General features: G+C 46.7%; 1 protein-coding gene across 1 annotated transcript; it reads left to right on the forward strand.

Moving 5' to 3' along the window:
• Positions 1 to 14199: 14199 nt before the first annotated feature.
• pdgfaa (platelet-derived growth factor alpha polypeptide a) lies at positions 14200 to 23841 on the forward strand. Its single transcript, XM_086210303.1, has 6 exons — positions 14200 to 14688; positions 14766 to 14862; positions 16654 to 16761; positions 16949 to 17142; positions 22714 to 22840; positions 23264 to 23841. Exons 1-6 carry the CDS (start codon positions 14626 to 14628, stop codon positions 23272 to 23274), a joined length of 600 nt encoding a protein of 199 aa, XP_086066429.1. The 5' UTR covers positions 14200 to 14625; the 3' UTR covers positions 23275 to 23841.
• The last annotated feature ends 935 nt before the right edge of the window (positions 23842 to 24776 follow it).

The raw sequence follows: 24776 nt of genomic DNA on the forward strand, positions 1-24776 counted from the left end.
CGGCGTCTCCCAGCGCGTTTAAATTGATTGTAAATGTTTGTAACTTAGTTACTTCCCTCATATTCGACTCTTTCTTCCTCCCGAGCATTGGAAGCAACTGTCACTCCTCGGAGGATATTCAGGGTGAAATAAAGGTGTGCAATTAAAGCAAAACAGAGAGCTGAAAGACCCTTCAGCCCCGAGTGACGAGTCCCAGCCTCCATCAGTCAGGGTGAACGGATCAGTCTATCTCCTGATGAATCGCCATCGAGGATTCGGTCCGCTTCTTCTGATCGTGTATTTTCTCTGTTTAATTCAATTCCAGAGGCAACATGAAGGTTTTAATAAAGACGCGTTAACAAGACGACCCTCTCGATAGCAGAGCGAAGCTTCATCGGGTTTTACAGGTTTTCCCCCTGCGGTGGACCACCCCCCCGCCCACCCCCCACCCTGTTCGGCCCTGCTGGCTCAGGCTTGTTGAGCTCTTGTCTCCGTCTTTTCCAGCACTTTTAATGACTTAACCACAGAGTTGTGGAGGATCATAATGAAGGCCAATTAAAAGGAGATCAGAGCCAGGCTACTTCGTGTCCCAACACGGGGGGGGGGGGGGGGGGGGGGCTGGCAAGAAGGTAACGACAACACTTTAATTAAAACATAAACACACGCAAGAATGTTTGAGTTTTGCTCACTTTGCCAGAGAGGAATCGTCTCAGGCGTGAAGCTTGGCAGCGGGGTTTTATTTCTTTATTTGAAAATGCCTGTGAGGTTTATGCTTTTATTAAAAAGCAATTAGTGGCAACTGTGGGTGAAGACATCCTGATGGCTGCGCGCGCACACACACACACACACACACACACACACACACACACACACACACACACACCTGTGTCACGCTCCCTGTCTGCTGTCGTGCTCCTGGAGGAGCAGAGGAATGCGTCCCAGCTGGGCTCACGTGGACCCGATGCTCTGATAAGATGTGGTTTCAAAGCTCAAACTGAATTACATTCCTCCATATAAACACCTCATTCAGGATGAAAACGCCCCAAACCAGAACCACGTTCGGCCGCTGGGGTGTGAAGGCGTTGGTAGAGCAGTCAAAGGTTGAGCTGATTGATCCGTGGCGGCGCTCTCTACTCTCACGAGTTTATTTTAATCCGTTTATCTCGTTTAGTCCGTTAACTCTCTTGGTGCGGTTCGTCCAGGTGGGAGTGAACAGAGCAGGCGTACTTGGATCAGGGTCTGAACAGCTGAACCGAGACCTGTTGAGGAGGCGGTCCGCCCAGGGACCGTAGCACTAATCCCATCCCAGAATCTCCCGTCATCATCAGTCATGTCTGTGTTTGGTGGCTGAAGGCGGTCTTGATGTGTCAGTGCAGTTTTCACTTCGCCAGCACCTGGAACATCGAAAAGTACGACCACCTGACCTGGGACTTTTTGCGGTAAAATAACGGATCCCAAGGTTCCTGATTCTTTGGGGGAACGTTCCTAGAGAAACCTGTAGAGGAGGAACTTTGACACTCTGACAAGGAAGACCTTCACTCGGTCACACAAAGCGTCTGTCTCTGGGTCCTGATTTGGAGTTAATGAGAAGCTTCCTCCTTCATCTGGAAAATGGCGTGGCCTTCAGAGTGATGCCATGATGTCACCTCAGTGTGTGTGTGCGTGTGTATACATGTGTTTGCAGATTGTATCATGTGAATACACACATTCACACACACAGGGCAAACACTACCTCCAGTACTTCCCTCCATTACCCGTCTTTAGACAGCGTAGCATTGTTTTCGAGCCAAAATGACCACATCAGCCCTCCAAATACACCCCACACATCCTTCACTCCCAACCCAGTGACAATGAAGCAGAAATCCTTCTTTTGGAAGAGCGGAGAAGGGGATTTCTTCTCTCTCCAGTTCCCAGCGTGGTTAATAACTGGCGTGAGAGCTTTACTAATTGGCCTCTTAGTCTTTTGAAATGGCAGCAAAAGAGAGCAGCAGAGGGTGAGAGAGGCTGAAAACGAGAGTGATGGATGGAAAGAGAGAGATTAGACACAATCAGCGCTCATGCAGCATGAGCGGATATTAGCAGGCCATTAAATAGCAGTTAGCACTCATCATCTGGAGCACGCAGGCCCTCGTCTACCCGCTGTGGGTCAAGTGGATGCTCTGTTTAAAAATGACCAGAGAAAAGTAGTAAATGTGAGTGCGTGAAATACAGAGAGGAAATCACAGGCTGAACGTAACATAGCAACATGATGCTACACAGCGTGATCAGGTGTGATGTGACGTAGCGGGACACACCATGACATAGCCTAACTTAGCATATTGTAGCGTATCCTGACATAATCTAACGCAGCATCACAAAGTGTGTTGTACCATAACGTAGCATAGCGTAGCATAAGAGAGCGTAGCGCGATCAAATGAAATGTAGCACCAGCCCGGGTAAAGGACGGGAAACAAGACCTTCCTCCGTTGTCAAGGCGACAGGCTTCTGTTGTTACTTGTGAACTGAAGTAACAGTCGATGATAATTCACCGTTTTCTCCAGTTGAAGCATTCAAAAGGAAACGACAAGGAGTGCTAACGCGCCATCAGTGGACTGATGACATCCGTGACCGGTGGCTTATGCATGCGTGTGTTTAGATTAGTGTGTGAGCATGCATACATGTCTCCTGTTCCATGTGCGTGTGTGTGTGTGTGTGCACGCGCATGCATCAATGCACATGAGTGTGTGTGTGTGGTCAGTGGGGGTCACCGGCACTTCCTGATGATTCATCACAGGAAATTAACTCCCTCACTGCCTCACAATTATTTCCGCTGAGGAGGTTAAAGTCTCCCAACTAAAACGATACCGAACAATCGGGGACAAACGTCTGAATCAAATGTTCCTCTCATCAAGTCAGCCGACGGCACCTGTTTTTACACTTGGCAGCCGTGGTTACCAAACAGCTGTCAGCTGGGGAGGCCCGCCCAGTCCGAGTCTTAGTGCTGTTTTGTGTTGTGTGGTGTGGCCACTCAGCTGCCTTGATGAAGGCTGATCATAAATTTATCACATAAATCAATTGGCAAACATCGCAAGGAGCGCACACAGAATTGGAGGAAGAGGAAATAGGAAGAGGTGTTGACCTTCTCCTGCAGCTGGATGGAGGCGAGAGACACAGGCTCAGGAAACGAGAGACGATCAAAATGACATTTGAAAACAATTTGCCTCATCAAATTGAAAAACCTTGAAAAAAAACTTGACAATCCATGGATGCATTGCTACTGCGTTGAAAACGAGACCTCCATCAGCTTTACAAAAAAATCCTCTCAGAAAGACGTCTTTGATGTTAACGAAAATAAAAATGGATGCTACTGTGCTTCATGTAGCTCAGCATAATCAAGTATAACATGGTATAATGTAGCCTAGCATAATCAAGTATAACATGGTATAATGTAGCCTAGCATAATCAAGTATAACATGGTATAATGTAGCCTAGCATAATCAAGTATAACATGGTATAACGTAGCCTAGCATAATCAAGTATAACATGGTATAACGTAGCCTAGCATAATCAAGTATAACATGGTATAATGTAGCCTAGCATAATCAAGTATAACATGGTATAATGTAGCCTAGCATAATCAAGTATAACATGGTATAATGTAGCCTAGCATAATCAAGTATAACAGGGTATAATGTAGCCTAGCATAATCAAGTATAACATGGTATAATGTAGCCTAGCATAATCAAGTATAACAGGGTATAATGTAGCCTAGCATAATCAAGTATAACATGGTATAATGTAGCCTAGCATAATCAAGTATAACATGGTATAATGTAGCCTAGCATCATCAAGTATAACATGGTATAATGTAGCCTAGCATCATCAAGTATAACATGGTATAATGTAGCCTAGCATAATCAAGTTTAACATTGTATAATGTAGCCTAGCATAATCAAGTATAACATGGTATAATGTAGCCTAGCATAATCAAGTATAACATGGTATAATGTAGCCTAGCATAATCAAGTATAACATGGTATAATGTAGCCTAGCATAATCAAGTATAACAGGGTATAATGTAGCCTAGCATAATCAAGTATAACATGGTATAATGTAGCCTAGCATAATCCAGTTTAACATTGTATAATGTAGCCTAGCATAATCAAGTATAACATGGTATAATGTAGCCTAGCATAATCAAGTATAACATGGTATAATGTAGCCTAGCATAATCAAGTATAACATGGTATAACGTAGCCTAGCATAATCAAGTATAACATGGTATAACGTAGCCTAGCATAATCAAGTATAACGTAGCCTAGCATAATCAAGTATAACAGGGTATAATGTAGCCTAGCATAATCAAGTATAACATGGTATAATGTAGCATAGCATAATCAAGTATAACATGGTATAATGTAGCCTAGCATAATCAAGTATAACATGGTATAATGTAGCCTAGCATAATCAAGTATAACATGGTATAATGTAGCCTAGCATAATCAAGTATAACATGGTATAATGTAGCATAGCATAATCAAGTATAACATGGTATAATGTAGCCTAGCATAATCAAGTATAACATGGTATAATGTAGCCTAGCATAATCAAGTATAACATGGTATAATGTAGCCTAGCATCATCAAGTATATCATGGTATGATGTAGCCTAGCATAATCAAGTTTAACATTGTATAATGTAGCCTAGCATAATCAAGTATAACATGGTATAATGTAGCCTAGCATAATCAAGTATAACATGGTATAATGTAGCCTAGCATAATCAAGTATAACATGGTATAATGTAGCATAGCATCATCAAGTATAACATGGTATAATGTAGCCTAGCATAATCAAGTATAACATGGTATAATGTAGCCTAGCATAATCAAGTATGACATGGTATAATGTAGCCTAGCATAATCAAGTATAACATGGTATAATGTAGCCTAGCATAATCAAGTATAACATGGTATAACGTAGCCTAGCATAATCAAGTATAACATGGTATAATGTAGCCTAGCATAATCAAGTATAACATGGTATAATGTAGCCTAGCATAATCAAGTATAACATGGTATAATGTAGCCTAGCATAATCAAGTATAACAGGGTATAATGTAGCCTAGCATAATCAAGTATAACATGGTATAATGTAGCCTAGCATAATCAAGTATAACAGGGTATAATGTAGCCTAGCATAATCAAGTATAACATGGTATAATGTAGCCTAGCATAATCAAGTATAACATGGTATAATGTAGCCTAGCATCATCAAGTATAACATGGTATAATGTAGCCTAGCATCATCAAGTATAACATGGTATAATGTAGCCTAGCATAATCAAGTTTAACATTGTATAATGTAGCCTAGCATAATCAAGTATAACATGGTATAATGTAGCCTAGCATAATCAAGTATAACATGGTATAATGTAGCCTAGCATAATCAAGTATAACATGGTATAATGTAGCCTAGCATAATCAAGTATAACAGGGTATAATGTAGCCTAGCATAATCAAGTATAACATGGTATAATGTAGCCTAGCATAATCCAGTTTAACATTGTATAATGTAGCCTAGCATAATCAAGTATAACATGGTATAATGTAGCCTAGCATAATCAAGTATAACATGGTATAATTTAGCCTAGCATAATCAAGTATAACATGGTATAACGTAGCCTAGCATAATCAAGTATAACATGGTATAACGTAGCCTAGCATAATCAAGTATAACGTAGCCTAGCATAATCAAGTATAACAGGGTATAATGTAGCCTAGCATAATCAAGTATAACATGGTATAATGTAGCATAGCATAATCAAGTATAACATGGTATAATGTAGCCTAGCATAATCAAGTATAACATGGTATAATGTAGCCTAGCATAATCAAGTATAACATGGTATAATGTAGCCTAGCATAATCAAGTATAACATGGTATAATGTAGCCTAGCATAATCAAGTATAACAGGGTATAATGTAGCCTAGCATAATCAAGTATAACATGGTATAATGTAGCCTAGCATAATCAAGTATAACATGGTATAATGTAGCCTAGCATAATCAAGTATAACATGGTATAATGTAGCCTAGCATAATCAAGTATAACATGGTATAATGTAGCCTAGCATCATCAAGTATATCATGGTATGATGTAGCCTAGCATAATCAAGTTTAACATTGTATAATGTAGCCTAGCATAATCAAGTATAACATGGTATAATGTAGCCTAGCATCATCAAGTATATCATGGTATGATGTAGCCTAGCATAATCAAGTTTAACATTGTATAATGTAGCCTAGCATAATCAAGTATAACATGGTATAATGTAGCCTAGCATAATCAAGTATAACATGGTATAATGTAGCCTAGCATAATCAAGTATAACATGGTATAATGTAGCATAGCATCATCAAGTATAACATGGTATAATGTAGCCTAGCATAATCAAGTATAACATGGTATAATGTAGCCTAGCATAATCAAGTATGACATGGTATAATGTAGCCTAGCATAATCAAGTATAACATGGTATAATGTAGCCTAGCATAATCAAGTATAACATGGTATAACGTAGCCTAGCATAATCAAGTATAACATGGTATAACGTAGCCTAGCATAATCAAGTATAACATGGTATAATGTAGCCTAGCATAATCAAGTATAACATGGTATAATGTAGCCTAGCATAATCAAGTATAACATGGTATAATGTAGCCTAGCATAATCAAGTATAACATGGTATAATGTAGCCTAGCATAATCAAGTATAACATGGTATAATGTAGCCTAGCATAATCAAGTATAACATGGTATAATGTAGCATAGCATCATCAAGTATAACATGGTATGATGTAGCCTAGCATAATCAAGTTTAACATTGTATAATGTAGCCTAGCATAATCAAGTATAACATGGTATAATGTAGCCTAGCATAATCAAGTATAACATGGTATAATGTAGCCTAGCATAATCAAGTATAACATGGTATAATGTAGCCTAGCATAATCAAGTATAACATGGTATAATGTAGCCTAGCATAATCAAGTATAACATGGTATAATGTAGCCTAGCATAATCAAGTATAACATGGTATAATGTAGCATAGCATCATCAAGTATAACATGGTATAATGTAGCCTAGCATAATCAAGTATAACATGGTATAATGTAGCCTAGCATAATCAAGTATAACATGGTATAATGTAGCCTAGCATAATCAAGTATAACATGGTATAATGTAGCCTAGCATAATCAAGTATAACATGGTATAACGTAGCCTAGCATAATCAAGTATAACATGGTATAACGTAGCCTAGCATAATCAAGTATAACATGGTATAATGTAGCCTAGCATAATCAAGTATAACATGGTATAATGTAGCCTAGCATAATCAAGTATAACATGGTATAATGTAGCCTAGCATAATCAAGTATAACATGGTATAATGTAGCCTAGCATAATCAAGTATAACATGGTATAATGTAGCCTAGCATAATCAAGTATAACATGGTATAATGTAGTATGGAGCTCCCACACGTCCGTGTCCAGGATGAGCGCCGTCTTCATCCTCCTCCTAACTCAGGCAACCAGCGGCGTGACCCCCAGCCCTCCACTGATGACATTTTCCAACCATTTTTAGATTCAGGCACTGATTGTTGGTTGTTTTAGTTAGTTTATGTTTCTCTAACCTGTGTGTGCTGTCAGTACGAGGTTATAAGAGGAGCGATCTGGAGAGTTCCCTTTTCTTTGTCTTATCTTGCCATCAGGAAACTCAGATTACAGATTTATAGGATATCTGCTCTCATTCTCTCCCAGGATAAAGATTTAGGGATTACAGAAAGAGACTTAGACACGGCTGTGGTGCTACACCACTGTGATGTGTAGCTGCTACGGTGTCCTTGACCTTTGACCCCCTCTAAATCTTTCTAGCCTTGAACTCCAGAGCTAGTGGGATCTGTACGGGTTGTGATTGGTGAGGTTTTGGTTTTGTGGGGTCCCGTTTGAGTCCTGATGCATTGCACGATGCACAAGTGCGGCTGCCTGTGGGAAGTTAGGCAGTAGGACGCTTGTGTCGGTGCGTAACAGCACTGCAGCCTGTACCGCATGAAGAGGTCGCACAATTCCAGCAACACTGATGGTTGCCAAGTCTTGGAATTTGGGGAAACACACATCTGCTAAGGACGGTTTATGTGGATTTATGGGCCAACACGGCACTATGGGTTTGTGTCTGACTGTCGTATTCATCACCCATAAATATCACAACGCACTGCTGCTCTCCATCGGTGCCTTGAACTGCACATCAGTGATTGTTGGCTTTGGCTGGGCGCCGCCAGCCTGTCCAGCTCTGTGACATCAGCAAGTCTCAGGGTCGCTTCAGCCAAATGTTTTCTTTCGTTTATTCCAAACAAGTTGTTGTCACTGGTGCATTAAATGAATCGTTTCCGAGCGAAATCCTACTCAACAGTGTTTGCATCAACAAATGTCAAAGGTTTTTGGGCGCTGGTGGGAGAGTGAATCACAATCTGGCAACAAGTGCAGGTAATTGAGCTCATTAGGCCGAAAAGCCAAGATGGGCCTCATCTCGACCATCAGAAGCTGTTGCAATGTTCCTCGCTGCGACTTCTACAGCGTAGCCAAGGAATGAGTCGTCAAACCTGGAAATTATTTCACGTTTTTGCTTTCCTGCATGTCTGAGCCAGTCGTTGTTTTGGTGTAATGCCTGAAGGGTTAACGCGAGCACACAAGTCTCCAGGAACACGTCAGGAAATACGACTCCTCTGAAGATTTACGTGCCACGAGGGAAAAGGTCTGAGCTCGAACCCAGGACTCTCACAGGACCATGCTGACAGGGGGCGCCCAGCCATGTGACCCTGGTGGAGTTCCTCCATAGGCTAATGTTAGCTCAGTACTGCTAACTGTTGCTTCCAGCATCATGGTGCTTGTCACTGAGGATGATCTTGAACATTGGCTCCAGTGGACCAGTGGCTTTAGGATGAGGGAACCAACTTCCTGTTGGACTACAAAATACCTCATCACTGCAGTTCTCAGCTGAGCATCTGTTGTGTAACAAGTTTCAATGCAACTGAGACATCCATCCATCCTCCATCCATCCCTTCATCTTCTCCCTCTCCTCCTGTTGAGGGTGGTGGGGGTGGAGCCTATCCCAGCAGCCTTCCCCCTGGACAGGTCACCAGTCCATGGCAGGGCCAACACATAGAGACAGACAACCATTGGCTCTCCCAGCCACGCCTACGGTCAATTTAGAGTCTGGATTAACCTGGTCCCTCTTGATGTCTTTGGACTGTGGAGGAAGCTGGAGTACCAGAGAGAACCCAGCAGGAACAGGGAGAACATGGAGACTCACCCAGAAAGACCCCGTGCTGCAGCCGGGGCTCCACCCACAACCTTCTTGCTGGGGGGCCACAGGGAGGACCACTGCTCCACCCTGCTGCCCTGCAACTGAGACAAAAGAGACAACTAGAAAACAAAAACTGTCATGACGTCTTTTTGGTCAACGCTCTTTACCTGCTGGGCTAAACGACAGAGTAAAGTGGTGAGCTAAAGGTGCGCCTTCATCCTTTATTGTCTGGGAAATCAGACGTGCAACTCTTTGTCTATACCATGTGAACACACACACACACACACACACGCGCACGCACACGGATTATAGACCTTAGTAACCAGTACAGGAAGTACTCTAAGTACTCAGGCAGGATTAGAAATGTGATGTTTAAGAACATGGAGACGTTTCTTGTCTCCGAGCAACGACAGCTGTTAAATTCAGGATTCATTTCTGTGAGCGTTGACTCTTCTTGAGTCGAGCTCAGTCCCTCAGTTTATAGTCGTACTGCACTTTATCAGCACCACATTTTCCTCAGTGTTTAAAACATGAAAGAATGTTAAAGGTTCCAACCTGTTTGAGGGATTTTGTCATCGTAGTAATACAAGTTGCAGATGGGTTCATCTTGGGTCCTTTTACAACAACTTCTACTGTACTTACTTGCATAAAAGTCTTATGGTGCGTCCCCAGTAATGCTCCATTACTTTGTGTTTCAATAAAGACTCAGAGACCATATAAACATGTCCAAATATTCCAAATATATCTTTTATATGAGTAATGAAATTAGAACAATATGCACTCCTCTCGTGTTTTCCAGTCTTTAATGTGGAGTGTGAATCAGAAGGGTGGGAGGTCCAGCGCTGTACTGTACGCCCCTTCCACTTCTGCTGGCTCCCTTTCTTCATCACTGAGTTCACACAGCACAACGAGCCTTGTGTTCCCCAACCGGCCTCAACGCAGCGGCCTCTCAGAGCCGGCGGCCGGCGATGAACAGACGGTTGGACGGGGGGTAGCATTACACATAGGTAGATGCCGGCATATTTGAGATGGTAATCCAGGATAAGTCTGCAGTTGGCTGATGACCAAACATTCATGCGTGGCACAATGGGTTTTGGCTGGTATCCAGTGGTGGACTTACTCTGGGTTTAATGGTGAAATCCACTCTGACTTGTTTGAAAGAGCTTTAGTTCATTATAAATGTTGGCTGGTTTGAAGAGGGAGGGAACTTTTTCTTTTTTTCCAGGGTGCCTGGTTCTGTGAATACATTCTGGGGATAGCCCTTAACCACCCTGCTCATAAAGGTTTCTCTCCAAAGCTGGATTAACTTTTACTGCCTCCTCGTCTTTTTTCTGGTGCTCCTCACATCTCAAAACCTCTTGCTGCCGTCCTCCATGCTCGCTGCGACTGACTGGGCTGAGGCACCAAACCCAGTGTGGTGTGGACGGTGAGAACGTCAGTCTGCTGCTCCTGGGAAAAGAACTGGAACAGTTCTCCAGGGTAATCTGCCCCTGGCCTGTTGAGCCCAACGTACTGCGTATCAACGAGATTGTACTAAGAGTGCGTGAACCATCACCCAGACCCACCACTGATACATGCAAGTGGAGTCACGCTGATGCCATGGAACCCGTCACCAAGAAGAATAAAGCTATGCCATTCAGCCACCAGGTGGAGCTGTAACTGACCTGCTGCCATCACTGCTCGCAACTTCAATGCGTCCTGTAAGTTGACATGGATGTTAACCAATACATCCACCAGGGGGCAGCCCACAGTCAAAAATTTATGACCACAACAACCTCAGAAACAAACATGGCGACTGTGGAGGTTGATGATGTATATCTTGCATAAAAGACATAAACAGAGACAATGATAATGACATAAACTCACAATCTCTTCTCAAAAAGTTCCGCTTTTGCTAATTCTTCATCTGTGTCTCACCAGAGCAACATTTCAGGTAGTGACAGCAACACTGCCCCCATTTTTTTCTGGTGGTACTGCTGTGTTTGGTCCGTTTCCACAAGCTTCATGGAAACTCGCAGAAAAACAGACGAAATGAACGTGGAGTCCAGACTAAAGGCTCCGTCCGTATCTGTGTTGCTGTCATGCTTTCTCATAGTGGAACCTCTGTTCTGGTTCACTGCGGTGCTGCTGACTTTGTTCCGCAATGAAATTAAGAGAAATTGATATTTTTACAGTTGAAAACATGAATAAAACCTGAAAGAATTTGAATGGACGACTGAGCAGCGAAGAGTTTTTAATCGTTAGCAGGACTAAAAGCGGACTTTTAAAATACAGGCGAAGGCAGCGGTCTGACGGAAACAGCAGATTGTAGATACGCACGTGGATCACATGGTCATAATGGTCATGGTCATGGTCAAATATGAGCTCCACTCGTGTCCAGACTGGTCTGGCCTCTCTGGGCATGCTCAGTTGGTCCCCTGTGGGGAGTGAATCAACTTCCCTCTGTCTCAGCTTCAGGAGTCCTCCACTGATTCGTCGTCTTGTTTGTTCTCTTTAGTTTGTGACGGCAAAAGTCTCGGTTGATAGGTACCAGAGATATCAGGAGCCAGACAACAGAGGCGGAGTCACACGGAGGTGATTGAGAAAATGTGTTTACAGTCAAAGCAAGAAGGAGAAGAAATACACAAAAACAACTGTAAAGCCAGAAGACTGTCGTGAAGAAATGTCCCAGCAGGGTGGTGGCGCGGCCCGGAGAACCACAGCAGCACCGGAAGAGACGAACAAAGAGGAAGACAGAAGAACGAGACGGAAGCATCGTACAGTTGCTGCCAGCAGGAAGAGACAGTGTCACAGCACTCGTGCCCCCATTCAAGAACCGGATCCGTTTTGACCCACTACCCCGCCATCATTCTGGCCCTGTGTGTGTGTGTGTGTGTTTCAGGTACTCTGAAGTCTTTCAAGGGAGATGGAGTGAGAGACAGAGGCGGGTTTCTGTTGTCATGGTGTTAGCCTCTGACAGGATAAATGGGTTTTAATTGGGGGGAGTGTTTGGCCCAACAGAAACCCCCATGGTGGGGGGACCACATGCTCAGTCCAAGTGTCCTTCATCCGCTGCTTCGACCCTCACACTCCTCCAGTTTCCATCTTTCCTTTGTCCTCTCAGGAATCCGAAGCATCGCGTCAGATTAAGTCCGATGTCCGTGTGGTCCTGGGATGAAGGATATTGGTTAAATAGCCAAGCATGTGAGGGGGGGAGCCTGAACGGACCGGGCCGGCTAAATGTGTACGTGCGTGTTTCAGTGCTTCAGGCTGGATTTCCAGATTCCAGCGCTGCTTTTGTAAGCTGGAGCTCAGGGAGTCTTTCGCATTCCCTCAACAATTTACTAGATTTATTCTCTCGCTCAGATGCTGGTGCTGCAATATTCATGTTCATGAAAATGACGCCAACTTCTCGGTGTCCCGTTGAGGTTCTCTGAGGCAGGAGAAGGTTCTGTTCTGGAGCTGCTGGATCTCTGTGGATCACGTGGGTGGGTTCCTCTGGGACCACCCTGGACTGCTTCCAAACATTCAAACCAAAAAAAAGCATCTTGTTTTTTCAGTCATGCCCCAAATGTCAGGGTGATACTGCAGGTGAGAGTTCAGATGAAGGTATCTGACAACACACACTGGAAACCATCTTGAATCCAACTTCTCTCCGGCGCCGCCGATGTTTCTGGACCACGAGGAATCTCTGCGAGGGATCTTTCATGAGGCTCTGCCACATTTCCCTCCATCCCAAAAAAATAGCTGGAGTGGGTTTTATTCTTCTTGCTCAGTCAGTCGTGCCTCCAGTCTGGACACTCATTAATGAGCTTTATTACGGAGCAATATATATAAATATGCGCACACGCAGCAGCGGGGAGACAGCGACTGAGTCACCGCTGTTTCACTGAGGTTAGAAATTAGCCGCCATAAAGACGGTTAATAATCACTGAGCGACTCAGACCGAAGCAGCAACCACCGTTCAGTCCAAGAAGCAACAGAGGCAGGAAGCTGAGAAAGCACAGAGGTAAAAATACACATTTATGCAAATAAGTAGGAGAAAAATGCAGCTGCAGGAATGTGAGTGAGGATCACGGCCTCGGCGCCAGCAAGCAGGAGGCAGCGCGGGGAACGGACCTGCGGTTTACATCCCGATGCCGCGCACAAGGCTCACGGCCTCAAGGACAAAACCAACTTTCCATGCAGGAGGTTTAAAGTCCTGTCGATGTTTGGCGAACGCAGTCGTACAGGACCCATGTTGGAGCATTGACCACAGTTCTCCAGTATTTGTGCAGTATTCCATTGAGATCTCTTTTGCCTTCTTTGAGGTAACATCTCAGTCGGTTCTTGTCATGTTGACAGAGATGAAAACCCTCAGAAAGATAAGAATGTTGATGTATCCCAGCTGTCATGGGGGGGCGAGAGGCGGGGTCAACCTTGACAGGTCGCCAGTCCATCGCAGGGCCACATACCACATATAGAGACACTCAACCACTCAGGTTCGCACCTACTGACAAGTTCGAGTTTCCAGTTCATCGAACAAGCATGTTTTTGGCGTGTGGGAGGAAGATGAAGACATGGGGAGAACACGCTAAATGGCCAGCTGGTGGATTTGAACCCACAACCTTCTGGCTGTGAAGCGACATTCAATAAAGAAGATTGAATCATAGTTTCATCTAGGAAGATGGCACAGGTGCTGGTGGCCTTGAATTCCATAGTAGTTTCTGAAGTACACACTCCGTTACTACAGTGTTGTAGTTCTACTTGTGTATTTGCCCCCCTGACCGGTGGAGGACGTGAAGGTTCCTGCTGCCTTTTTGTGAAAAGCGCGTTCTCGGTTTGGCTCCGCGGGGGCGCGCACGGCTATATCCCGGACTGAAAGCATCCCGACTCCATTCACCCCGGAGATCACGGGACCGCCGGGAGCTCCCTCTCACTTCTGCCGCCGCCGTTTTCCCATCTTTCTTTTTCGTTACCGGAGCTTCAGGATTTAAGAAACACGCTGAGGTTCGGGATCTTGGACGGATTACAACGAGCTCAGACTATGGATGCTCCTCTGAAGCGCATCAACTTGACCTTAATTAACATCCTTAGTTGATGAGCTCCCGGGGTGAGCTGTGTGTGTGTGTGTGTGTGTGTGTGTGTGGAGGGGAAAGGAGGGGGGGGGGGGGCTCCAGCTTTATACCGCTACCTGGACCAGCAGGTCCCGGTCCCTAGTGAACCGCCCCGCTAGTGATTAGCCGCGTGCAGCCGCCTGCTCCCCCCGAGGGATGTTCCTGAGCTCCCGGGACCAGGGAGCGACTCACCGGCTCCTTCTCTGGACCTTCACCCCTGAGAGGAGATGAGAGCCGCGGTCTACCAGCTCCTCGCCGGCTGCCTCTGCCTGTTGCGCACCGCTGCTGAGGTAAGCCCCGCAACTCATTGTGTGAGTGTGCGTGTGCGCGCGCTCCCGTGTCACATCTGATCCCTCTCTCCCGGCAGGAGTCTCCTCTCCCCCGGGAGCTGCTGGAGCGGCTGTCCCGCAGCGACATCCGCAGCATCAGTGACCTCCAGCGGCTGCTCCAGATAGACACCGTAGGTAAAGCGCTTCATTATGATTCCGTCATCACCGCCTCGGACGGGGCTTTTCAAAATAAAAGTTTACTGAAAGGATATGTGACCTTTTGCTCTTGGGACCCAGATGTTGCAGGAGCCCCTCACTGTTGACCACACCTGCCGTGTCACTCCAGCTCTTCACACCTTCCATGCAGATGTTTTATTAACAGGAGCTTCGCCTCATAGCAGTTAGCAAGCCAGGCTGATGATGTTGATGATGCTACTGGGGGCTTTTCTGGGGCAAAAAGCCTGAGATGGTGGTGAAAAACATGGACGTTTGACCTGATTCTTTAAAAGTGATTCTTCAAATGGAAAGTATTTTTGGAAAGGTTTTCCCCCTAAAAACTCATCAGTAGAAGATTCAGGCAGCAAGAATTCATCTGCAACACCTGCTCTGAATCCTGCAGGTTACAGCTGCGCTGCTGCAGCAGGGGACAGGAGGACAAACTCGCCACACGGCGACGAGAGAACACGGAGGTCCAGCTGAAAGTAGAGGAACTCCGTCAGGATTTGTTCTAGCACGAAAAATGTAAACATCAAAGCAACCTGGCGAGTCAGTTTCCAAGAGCAGAGGGGAAGCTTGGTATTCAGATCACCAGCTCAGTGGATCGCTGAGCTGGTGATCCACTGAGCTGGTGATCCACTGAGCTGGTGATCAACTTTCCTCTAAATTCCAGTTGAAGGTGAAAAGAAGTGAGCTCATTTGTTCTGTCAGCAGCCCGGCAGTGCCACCATTAATCCTGGCATCATTGAGATGCAAATGCTGAGGGTGACGGGTCTGTGGCTGTGGGGGGGGGGGGGGGGGACGTGTGTGTGTGTGTGGTGGGGGGTCAAGTGGCTGACTTCATTATGCTGTTGTCATGCTGCCCATTATTGGTGTGAGAGCGGCTGGTTGGAGGGCTGCTCTGTTGCTATGTATAATTCATGCTCAAATTCCTGCATGTCAGGGTGGTGGTGGTGGTGGTGGTGGTGGGGTCTCAAAGGTGGAGTTTGTTGTGTTCCAGAGGCACATTTCAGTGTCAGTGATGACATGGACACATGGAACCCGTGCAGTCATCAGCTCCTGCTCCAGCAGGCATCCATGGAAACGCCAGAACCAGGTGACCACGGTAATGCGGCGTGAAGCTCGTCCACTCACGCCACTCAGAGGAGGAATCTGACGTGATCCAGACACCCACGGCCCCGCAAGTCATTTCAAACTGAGACGTCAACCAGTCACGTGGAAAAGATGCGCCAAGCTAAACCTGATGGTTACTGGTTGCGCTCAGCGTCCAGGCTCAACACCGCCAGCAGAGATGCGTTGACCCCTGCGCGACCTCTGGCCCAACCTCTCCAGCATGTGCAGGACATGAATTGGATTACCAGCGTATCTGATGTGAGCGCTGTGTTTATTTCCATGCCGAAAACTCAGGCGCACAAACACCCTAACTGAGTTAGAGTGACCTCGTCAATCTGATGCCTCCATCAGGCTGGGGTTTGTGATGATGACACGAAAAACAACAACTCGCTGCCGCATGGACGCCTCTGATTCCTCCGACTGAACCCAATGTCGCCAGCTTCAAACCTCCAAACACAAATTCAGTCGTGACATTTGACATCCGTGTGCTGTGAAGCAGGAGTCAACAAACGCTTTCCAGACTGTTAACCACCTGTTTGATCCGCCAAATTGTGTGTGTGTGTGTGTGTGTTTGACACAGGGATCTGAGAATATTTATGAGTAACTATCAGCGAGGGTGTGTGTTGTCTAAACCTGTGTGCTGTTTTGTCTGTCCAGAAAATGAGGTGATCGAGGAGCCCAAACACAGCGACTACAAGGACTTCTCTCACAGCTTCCCTGACTTGAAGAGAGCGCACACACACACCAGACACAGGAGGAGCATCGGTGAGACACACACACACACACACACACACACACACACACACACACACACTGTTGGATTATGGAGACTGTAAAGGTTTTGGACATGATGATAGCAGCTGCGTCTGTCAAACCTCAATCCTCTTGTGTTTGAATGAGAAGAGAATAAACGGCTCATGGCTGTGACCTTTCACCTCTCTGCCCCCTGCAGCGGTGGAGGAGGCGTTACCTGCCGTGTGTAAGGTGCGAACAGCCATCTATGAGATCCCCAGGAGCCAGGTGGATCCAACCTCCGCCAACTTCATCATCTGGCCGCCCTGCGTGGAGGTCAAGCGCTGCACCGGCTGCTGCAACACCAGTAACATGAGATGCCAGCCAGCACGCAAGCACCACCGCGCCGTCAAGGTACACCGGGGAAACTCGCTGGCCACGCATTGCAGGGTTCATGTGCCAGGTTGAACCTACGGCCCCTTCGCAGTACCGCGACCTCTCAGGAGTGTCTGTCCACTGGGACGTGACTGTAGTCCCCCAAGTAGCAAACACAAGGTCGTGGTCAAGAACAGGGTTTATTTCGAGATCGGCCCAACCCGTGAGAACTGGGTTGCAAGAGAACAATAAAAAAAGATACAATTTAAAAAAAGCAGATGTGTACGTCCTCCCAGGTGTACAACAGGTGGCGTGACTCATGACATCGTGCACCTCACACACGCCACAGCACAGCCCGCGGCTTATCCTCGAACTGTTCGCTTGCTGAAATATAATCTGGCATTAACGCCGCACACACGTCACGTTAGCTCACTGGAAACCGCAGTCGTAGCATGAAGCTAATGACGATGCTAACACCTCCCATTTTCACCGCACAGCTTGAAACAAACGCACAGACCTCGCGGGCTGCTCGCTGCTCAGCGGGGAGGAAGCTTGCTGGCCTCTCCTGTAACTTCTCTCCTTCTCTCAGTGCTCATCTCTTGTATTCGCACACTTTGCTCATCGAAGGTTTGATTCGTTCGCGCCGTTCTTGCAAGATGCGTCAATTAATTGTGTCGTGCGGAAACTAGGTCGGCACTAATTAGTTCCGCCTCTAGGATACTGGATTACAGGGAGGAACCAAAACGGGAGGATAAGCAAATGAAACTAACTGACCACAAGGCAGCCACATGGACGATGAACCGAAAGGTCACTGTGACAGACACAAGGTGGCATTTCTAGTTTCTTTAAACTGGATGAGTTGAAGTCTTTATGTTTTGAGATCAGTTCAAAAGGTTGAAAGGACAAGTAGATGACATCTAAACAATGGAAGAGGTCTTTAAAAGCTCAGAGACAGTTTGATTGACATATCAAGTTCATTATCAAATCATCAACGAACAGAGGAGGTTGAGATCAGTCAGGAAAACAGAAACTGAGTGGAAGCAGCATTACTGGTGTGTGTGTGTGTGTGTGTGTGTGTGTGTGTGTGTGTGTGTGTGCGCACCTTCCTTTACAGATGTACAGGTTGATCTGTGGCCTCATTATTATGTAAATTTATTTTGATTGTTTTCTGAAAGCATATTTTTATTTGTGTTGCTGATGTTAAATCTGATAAAACAACGTCAACTGACCTTTGCACGGATAAAAATGTGGAGCGTGAATCAGAGAGTGAGTGGGAAATTGGAAGAATGAAAGCCATGATGAATGAGTGTGTGTGTGTGTGTGTGTGTGTGTGTGTGTGTGTGTGTGTTGAGGATGTGGAGAAAAAGAGGAGAGGTTGAGTTTGATTCTCTGCGCTTTGGCCTGCTGATACCCAATATGAGATGAAAGGACTCGTCCTGTGTCTGCCTGCTGAGGAAATCAAAAATAAAGTCGCTCACATGTGCGAGCGAGTTCACGAGGGTAAACGGTCATGAGTGCAGATGCACTCCCAGCCGCAGGGGAAATGGCAGCATCCAGGTTTAGGTTTGTGAGACAAAGACCTTTTCCCACTGCACACATCCTCACTCACAGTCGTGCTTCCACTCACCAGGACTCACCAGCTCAATGGGACAAAGGGAGAGGTGTCACGGCAGCAGCAGAGTGGAGCATCTTGGGCTTGGAAGCCCATCAGTTACCGTGTGCACCCAGGTTTTGTGTTCCCATTCCTGCTGATCGGCGCCGAGCCGATAGCAAACGTTTTCACATGCGGGAGTGAGTGCTGATTAAAGCTGATGTTAGCAGGTGTTAGCAGGCATTAGCAGGGCCTGTGCCCTTCGGTGTGAGTGTGACGCTGGTGGTTGGTGCAGCGCGAGCAGTCATGTGAGAACTGTAGTGGTTAAAAGTGAGCTGAACCTGAGCAGGAAGTTCTTGACCGGCCCGTCACTTGATTTCCAGCCAGCACACATGGTCGTGACAACAGCGTAGCCTCAGGGATGGGAACGCCAGTTAACCGCTTGTTTAGCCTTCTGACTCAGAAGCTAGTTTTGACCTCTGACTGCACACCGTCCTGTTTAATATTGCGGGGGGAGCCTGAGGGTCACGGCAGCGAGCCTCCAGGATCCCAGGTTGTAGTTCACAAACCAACACTTAGAGTTGGATGTCTTCAGGTCGGGGGGGGGGGGCAGCTCCCATCAGCCCTGTCGTCCTTGTACATCGTTGGAGAAGGAGAAAAGTTCTTTCCTCCATGGGAATATTTGCTGAACGAGTGCAGTGATGGCCGTAGCCTCGCACCTCAAAGCGCGTCCTGGTGTGAAACCTGATAATAGTTGGATCTTACATGAAGAAACAGGAAGACTAATTCCTATGTCCACTAGGTGGCGCTAGAGAACACAAACATACTATATCTGATGTTGCTATTCACTGGGCGGGGGGTCGGGCCCTCTTCTTCCTCCCTGGTGGTCTGTTCACAGTCGAGGCACACATGGCATCAGACGTCCAGCTGCTCTGTGCTCTGTGAGCTCGTGTCAGATAGCATGAGGTAGCATCCAGGGTGAACCCTGCCTCTCACCTGAAGGCTGCTGGGATAGGCTCCACCCCCACCACCATTAACAGGATAAGAGGGAGAAAATGGATGGATGGATGGATGGACGGATGGATGGATGGGTGGATGGATGAGTGAATGGGTGGATGGATGGATGGGTGGATGGATGGATGGGTGGGTGGATGGATGGATGGATGGGTGAATGGATGGATAGATGGATGGGTGGATGGATGGATGGATGGATGGGTGGGTGGATGGATGGATGGATGGGTGAATGGATGGATAGATGAATGGGTGGATGGATGGATGGGTGGGTGGATGGATGGATGGATGGGTGGATGGATAGATGGATGGATGGATGGGTGAGTGAATGGGTGGATGATGGATAGGTGGGTGAATGGATGGATGGATGGATGGGTGGGTGGATGGATGGATGGATGGATGGGTGAGTGAATGGGTGGATGAATGGATGGGTGGATGAATGGATGGGTGGGTGGATGGATGGATGGATGGGTGGGTGAATGGATGGATGGATGGGTGGGTGAATGGATGGGTGGGTGGATGGATGGATGGATGGGTGGATGGATGGATGGGTGAATGGATGGATGGGTGAATGGATGGGTGGGTGGATGGATGGATGGGTGAATGGATGGATGGGTGGGTGGATGGGTGAATGGATGGATGGGTGGGTGGATGGATGGATGGGTGAATGGATGGGTGGGTGGGTGGGTGGATGGATGGATGGGTGAATGGATGGGTGGGTGGATGGATGGATGGGTGAATGGGTGGATGGGTGAATGGATGGGTGGGTGGGTGGGTGGCTGGATGAATGGATGGGTGAGTGGGTGGATGGATGGATGGGTGAATGGATGGGTGGGTGGGTGGATGGATGGGTGGCTGGATGGATGGATGGGTGGATGGATGGATGGGTGAATGGATGGGTGGGTGGATGGATGGATGGGTGAATGGATGGATGGATGGGTGAATGGATGGGTGGGTGGATGGATGGATGGGTGGGTGGATGGATGGATGGGTGAATGGATGGGTGGGTGGATGGATGGATGGGTGAATGGATGGGTGGGTGGATGGATGGATGGGTGAATGGATGGATGGGTGGGTGGATGGATGATGGATGGGTGAATGGATGGGTGGGTGGATGGATGGATGGGTGAATGGATGGATGGATGGATGGATGGATGGGTGGGTGGATGGATGGATGATGGATGGATGATGGATGGATGGATGATGGATGGGTGGGTGGATGGATGGATGGGTGAATGGATGGGTGGGTGGATGGATGGATGGGTGAATGGATGGATGGGTGGGTGGATGGATGGATGATGGATGGATGATGGATGGATGGATGATGGATGGGTGGGTGGATGGATGGATGGGTGAATGGATGGGTGGGTGGATGGATGGATGGGTGAATGGATGGATGGATGGGTGAATGGATGGATGGATGGATGGATGGATGGATGGGTGAATGGATGGATGGGTGGGTGGATGGATGGATGGGTGAATGGATGGATGGGTGGGTGGATGGGTGAATGGATGGATGGGTGGGTGGATGGATGGATGGGTGAATGGATGGGTGGGTGGGTGGGTGGATGGATGGATGGGTGAATGGATGGGTGGGTGGATGGATGGATGGGTGAATGGGTGGATGGGTGAATGGATGGGTGGGTGGGTGGGTGGCTGGATGAATGGATGGGTGAGTGGGTGGATGGATGGATGGGTGAATGGATGGGTGGGTGGGTGGATGGATGGGTGGCTGGATGGATGGATGGGTGGATGGATGGATGGGTGAATGGATGGGTGGGTGGATGGATGGATGGGTGAATGGATGGATGGATGGGTGAATGGATGGGTGGGTGGATGGATGGATGGGTGGGTGGATGGATGGATGGGTGAATGGATGGGTGGGTGGATGGATGGATGGGTGAATGGATGGGTGGGTGGATGGATGGATGGGTGAATGGATGGATGGGTGGGTGGATGGATGATGGATGGGTGAATGGATGGGTGGGTGGATGGATGGATGGGTGAATGGATGGATGGATGGATGGATGGATGGGTGGGTGGATGGATGGATGATGGATGGATGATGGATGGATGGATGATGGATGGGTGGGTGGATGGATGGATGGGTGAATGGATGGGTGGGTGGATGGATGGATGGGTGAATGGATGGATGGGTGGGTGGATGGATGGATGATGGATGGATGATGGATGGATGGATGATGGATGGGTGGGTGGATGGATGGATGGGTGAATGGATGGGTGGGTGGATGGATGGATGGGTGAATGGATGGATGGATGGGTGAATGGATGGATGGATGGATGGATGGATGGATGGGTGAATGGATGGATGGGTGGGTGGATGGATGATGGATGGATGGATGGGTGGGTGGATGGATGATGGATGGATGGATGGGTGGGTGGATGGATGATGGATGGATGATGGATGGGTGGACGTTCTTTTGTGAGTCATTCCAGTTTACAGGGAGCAATGAATGCACTTTTAAGACTTTTATCAGTGAAATAAATATATCAGCCATTATTTTTTGTGGAATATGAATGAGTGTCCTTGGTCACATGTTGACCCTGGCGTGTGTATATTTGATGACGATATGGAATGAAGTATTTCAGGAATTTTGTCGACGTATCCAATTATATGGGATTCACATTGTGATGAGATGCCAGCAGCAACTGACAAACTGGGTTACAGAGTTATAATATACATAAAAATATAAAATAAATATAAATGTGGAAAAGAATGCAACGCCCAAGTTAACTTGCAAAAGCACTGTTGCTGCCTTCTGGGCATAGCTCCGCCCACAACACTATGATTGGCTTGAAGAAATACAAACAATGAAGAATTTGTAGTTCTTTATTGCTAAGAACTGATGACCTGCTGCTGCGTTTCATCAACATTTGTGGTGGTAACTGAAGAGCTCAAACTAAAATGGAAAAAGTCAAACTGGGAATAACTTTTATCCAATTCACTCAACGAATCTCCACCATCTCTCTGTCATGTGATTCTCCAGGTGGCGAAGGTGGAGTACGTACGGCGGCGGCCCAAGCTGAGGGAGGTGCAGGTGAGACTCGAGGATCACCTGGAGTGCATGTGCACCAATAAACGCCACCTGAGCCAAAACGCAGATACAGACAATGGTGAGGATACAGCTGAGTGTGTGTGTGTGTGTGTGTGTGTGTGTGTGTGTGTGGCATGGAAACTCAAATATGATGCCAAAACCCCATCATACCTTTCACAATATTTTACCATAAAAACAACAGGTGTAAATGAGAGCAGGTCAGGTAAGGGAGATCAGAACGTCACAGGTTCAATCTCCATCGCTGCCATCTGACTTCCTGCTGACCAACCTTCCTCTTCCTCTATATTTCACTAAGACGTGCATACGAAAACAGGAAGTACTGTAATATCCCGAGTTGAAATGTTGCCAAGACATTTCTGTCAAGATTGTTTTACTATAATTTCTCTCTGCAAAAACCAACAATCTCTGATGAACTGCAGCCGCCGATGTGGTCTGAATGCTGGCTTACATCGCCGTGGTTTGGCCCTCTGTCTCCCACCAGGTATCAGGTGAGGAGACCTGGACAGATGAAGACGCGGAGGACAGAAAGCAAACAAGGACGAGAACCTTCAGCCTCTAACATCCTCGTGATGGAGACTTTACCCGCTGCTGCACACAAAGGGCAGCAAAGACACAGAAATTAACTACAAAAATGGTGACTATTTCCTGTCCCTGATGGGGATTAAGATGATGATGGGACTCCAGAAGGCTGAGGTGTGGTGGATTCTGTGGACTAACTGTCTCGAGACCTTCTCCAGAGGATAAACCGCTCAGCGCCTGGGATTATAAACTGTAGAGACAGAGACAGAGACAGATTAGGTCTTGATACTCCAAGATTTAGTGTTCCTCTGCAAAGCACACATGCACATGTATCCTCTCATTTTTATAACCTCTCATTTTCTATCACTGTCTGATTCCATTTGTGCTATGTTATCCACATAAAGAACAGAGGGGAAACGATCCTTCTGACATTTTATTGAAACTAATAAACTATTTATATGAAAACCCAGTGAGCCTGCTGATGGCAAACTGACTAACAAACTAACAAACGGAGGACGAGAGTGAAAAGAAAGAGGAACTGAACAGGCTGGTTTGTGTGTGACAGAGAGATTAACAGGAGGATCATCATGTGGAAGCTAAAGCTTCATTCAGTTTGTTACCGACACACACACACACACACACACACACACACACACACACACACACACACACCCAATATGGTTTTAATGCCTCTGTTTTTGACATGTCAAAGGTGTGTTTCCATGAAGTGACATGATGCCATCAGACGGTGGCGCTATAAGCAGCCTCACGAATGTTGGCTGTAGCAAACACAGTAGAAGAAGAAGCGTCTACCAGCAAAGACGTCTTGAGGAATTTTAGTGGATACACTTAATAAACACCTCAGGTCAGATTCAGTGACTTTTGCTGGTTCCATCAACCTGTTGATGGAACCTGACGGAGCCTCGATGCTGGCGAACCGTTAGTTGGAACTGTTGTCATTCAAAAACAAAAGACAGTCCTGAAACAAGTCACAAGGCAAGCAGCAGGGAGCTCTGAAGCTGTGCTCCCGCGGGGCGGGCTGGAACCAGTCCGTGGGTTGGTCTGGCTGTGCTGGTGCCACCCCGACTGGTTTTCAGTCAGTCTATGGGATGGATAATGTCATTAGATGAAGCACTGACGTTCAGAGTCCTCTCACCGTCAGTTACGACGAGAGTATTCTGAAATAAAAGCAATGTACGGCTTCATCAAGGGGACAAGGGTCAAACTCCTCACCATCCACGTACTGGAAGCAGCAATTCCCAGCAGGTTCTCAGTGTCAGAAAGACTCAGGTTCCCAGGGTTCTCTCTAGAGAACATTAGGGTCTCCATCATGAGCAGTTCTGCCAGCTGCTCTATTGTAGGTAGAGTTAACAATGAGTGGGACAGCACATGAATAACATCTGCAGAGGAGCTGCAAACAGGCGCTTTTATCAGTTATTAGAACTGTGGCGACCATCAAGTGACGAACATTGAAA

The sequence above is a fragment of the Aulostomus chinensis genome, chromosome 8, assembly GCF_037954235.1.
Source record: "Aulostomus chinensis isolate RoL2024-O1b breed Wild chromosome 8, RoL_Achi_v1.0, whole genome shotgun sequence".
Taxonomy (NCBI): domain Eukaryota; kingdom Metazoa; phylum Chordata; class Actinopteri; order Syngnathiformes; family Aulostomidae; genus Aulostomus; species Aulostomus chinensis.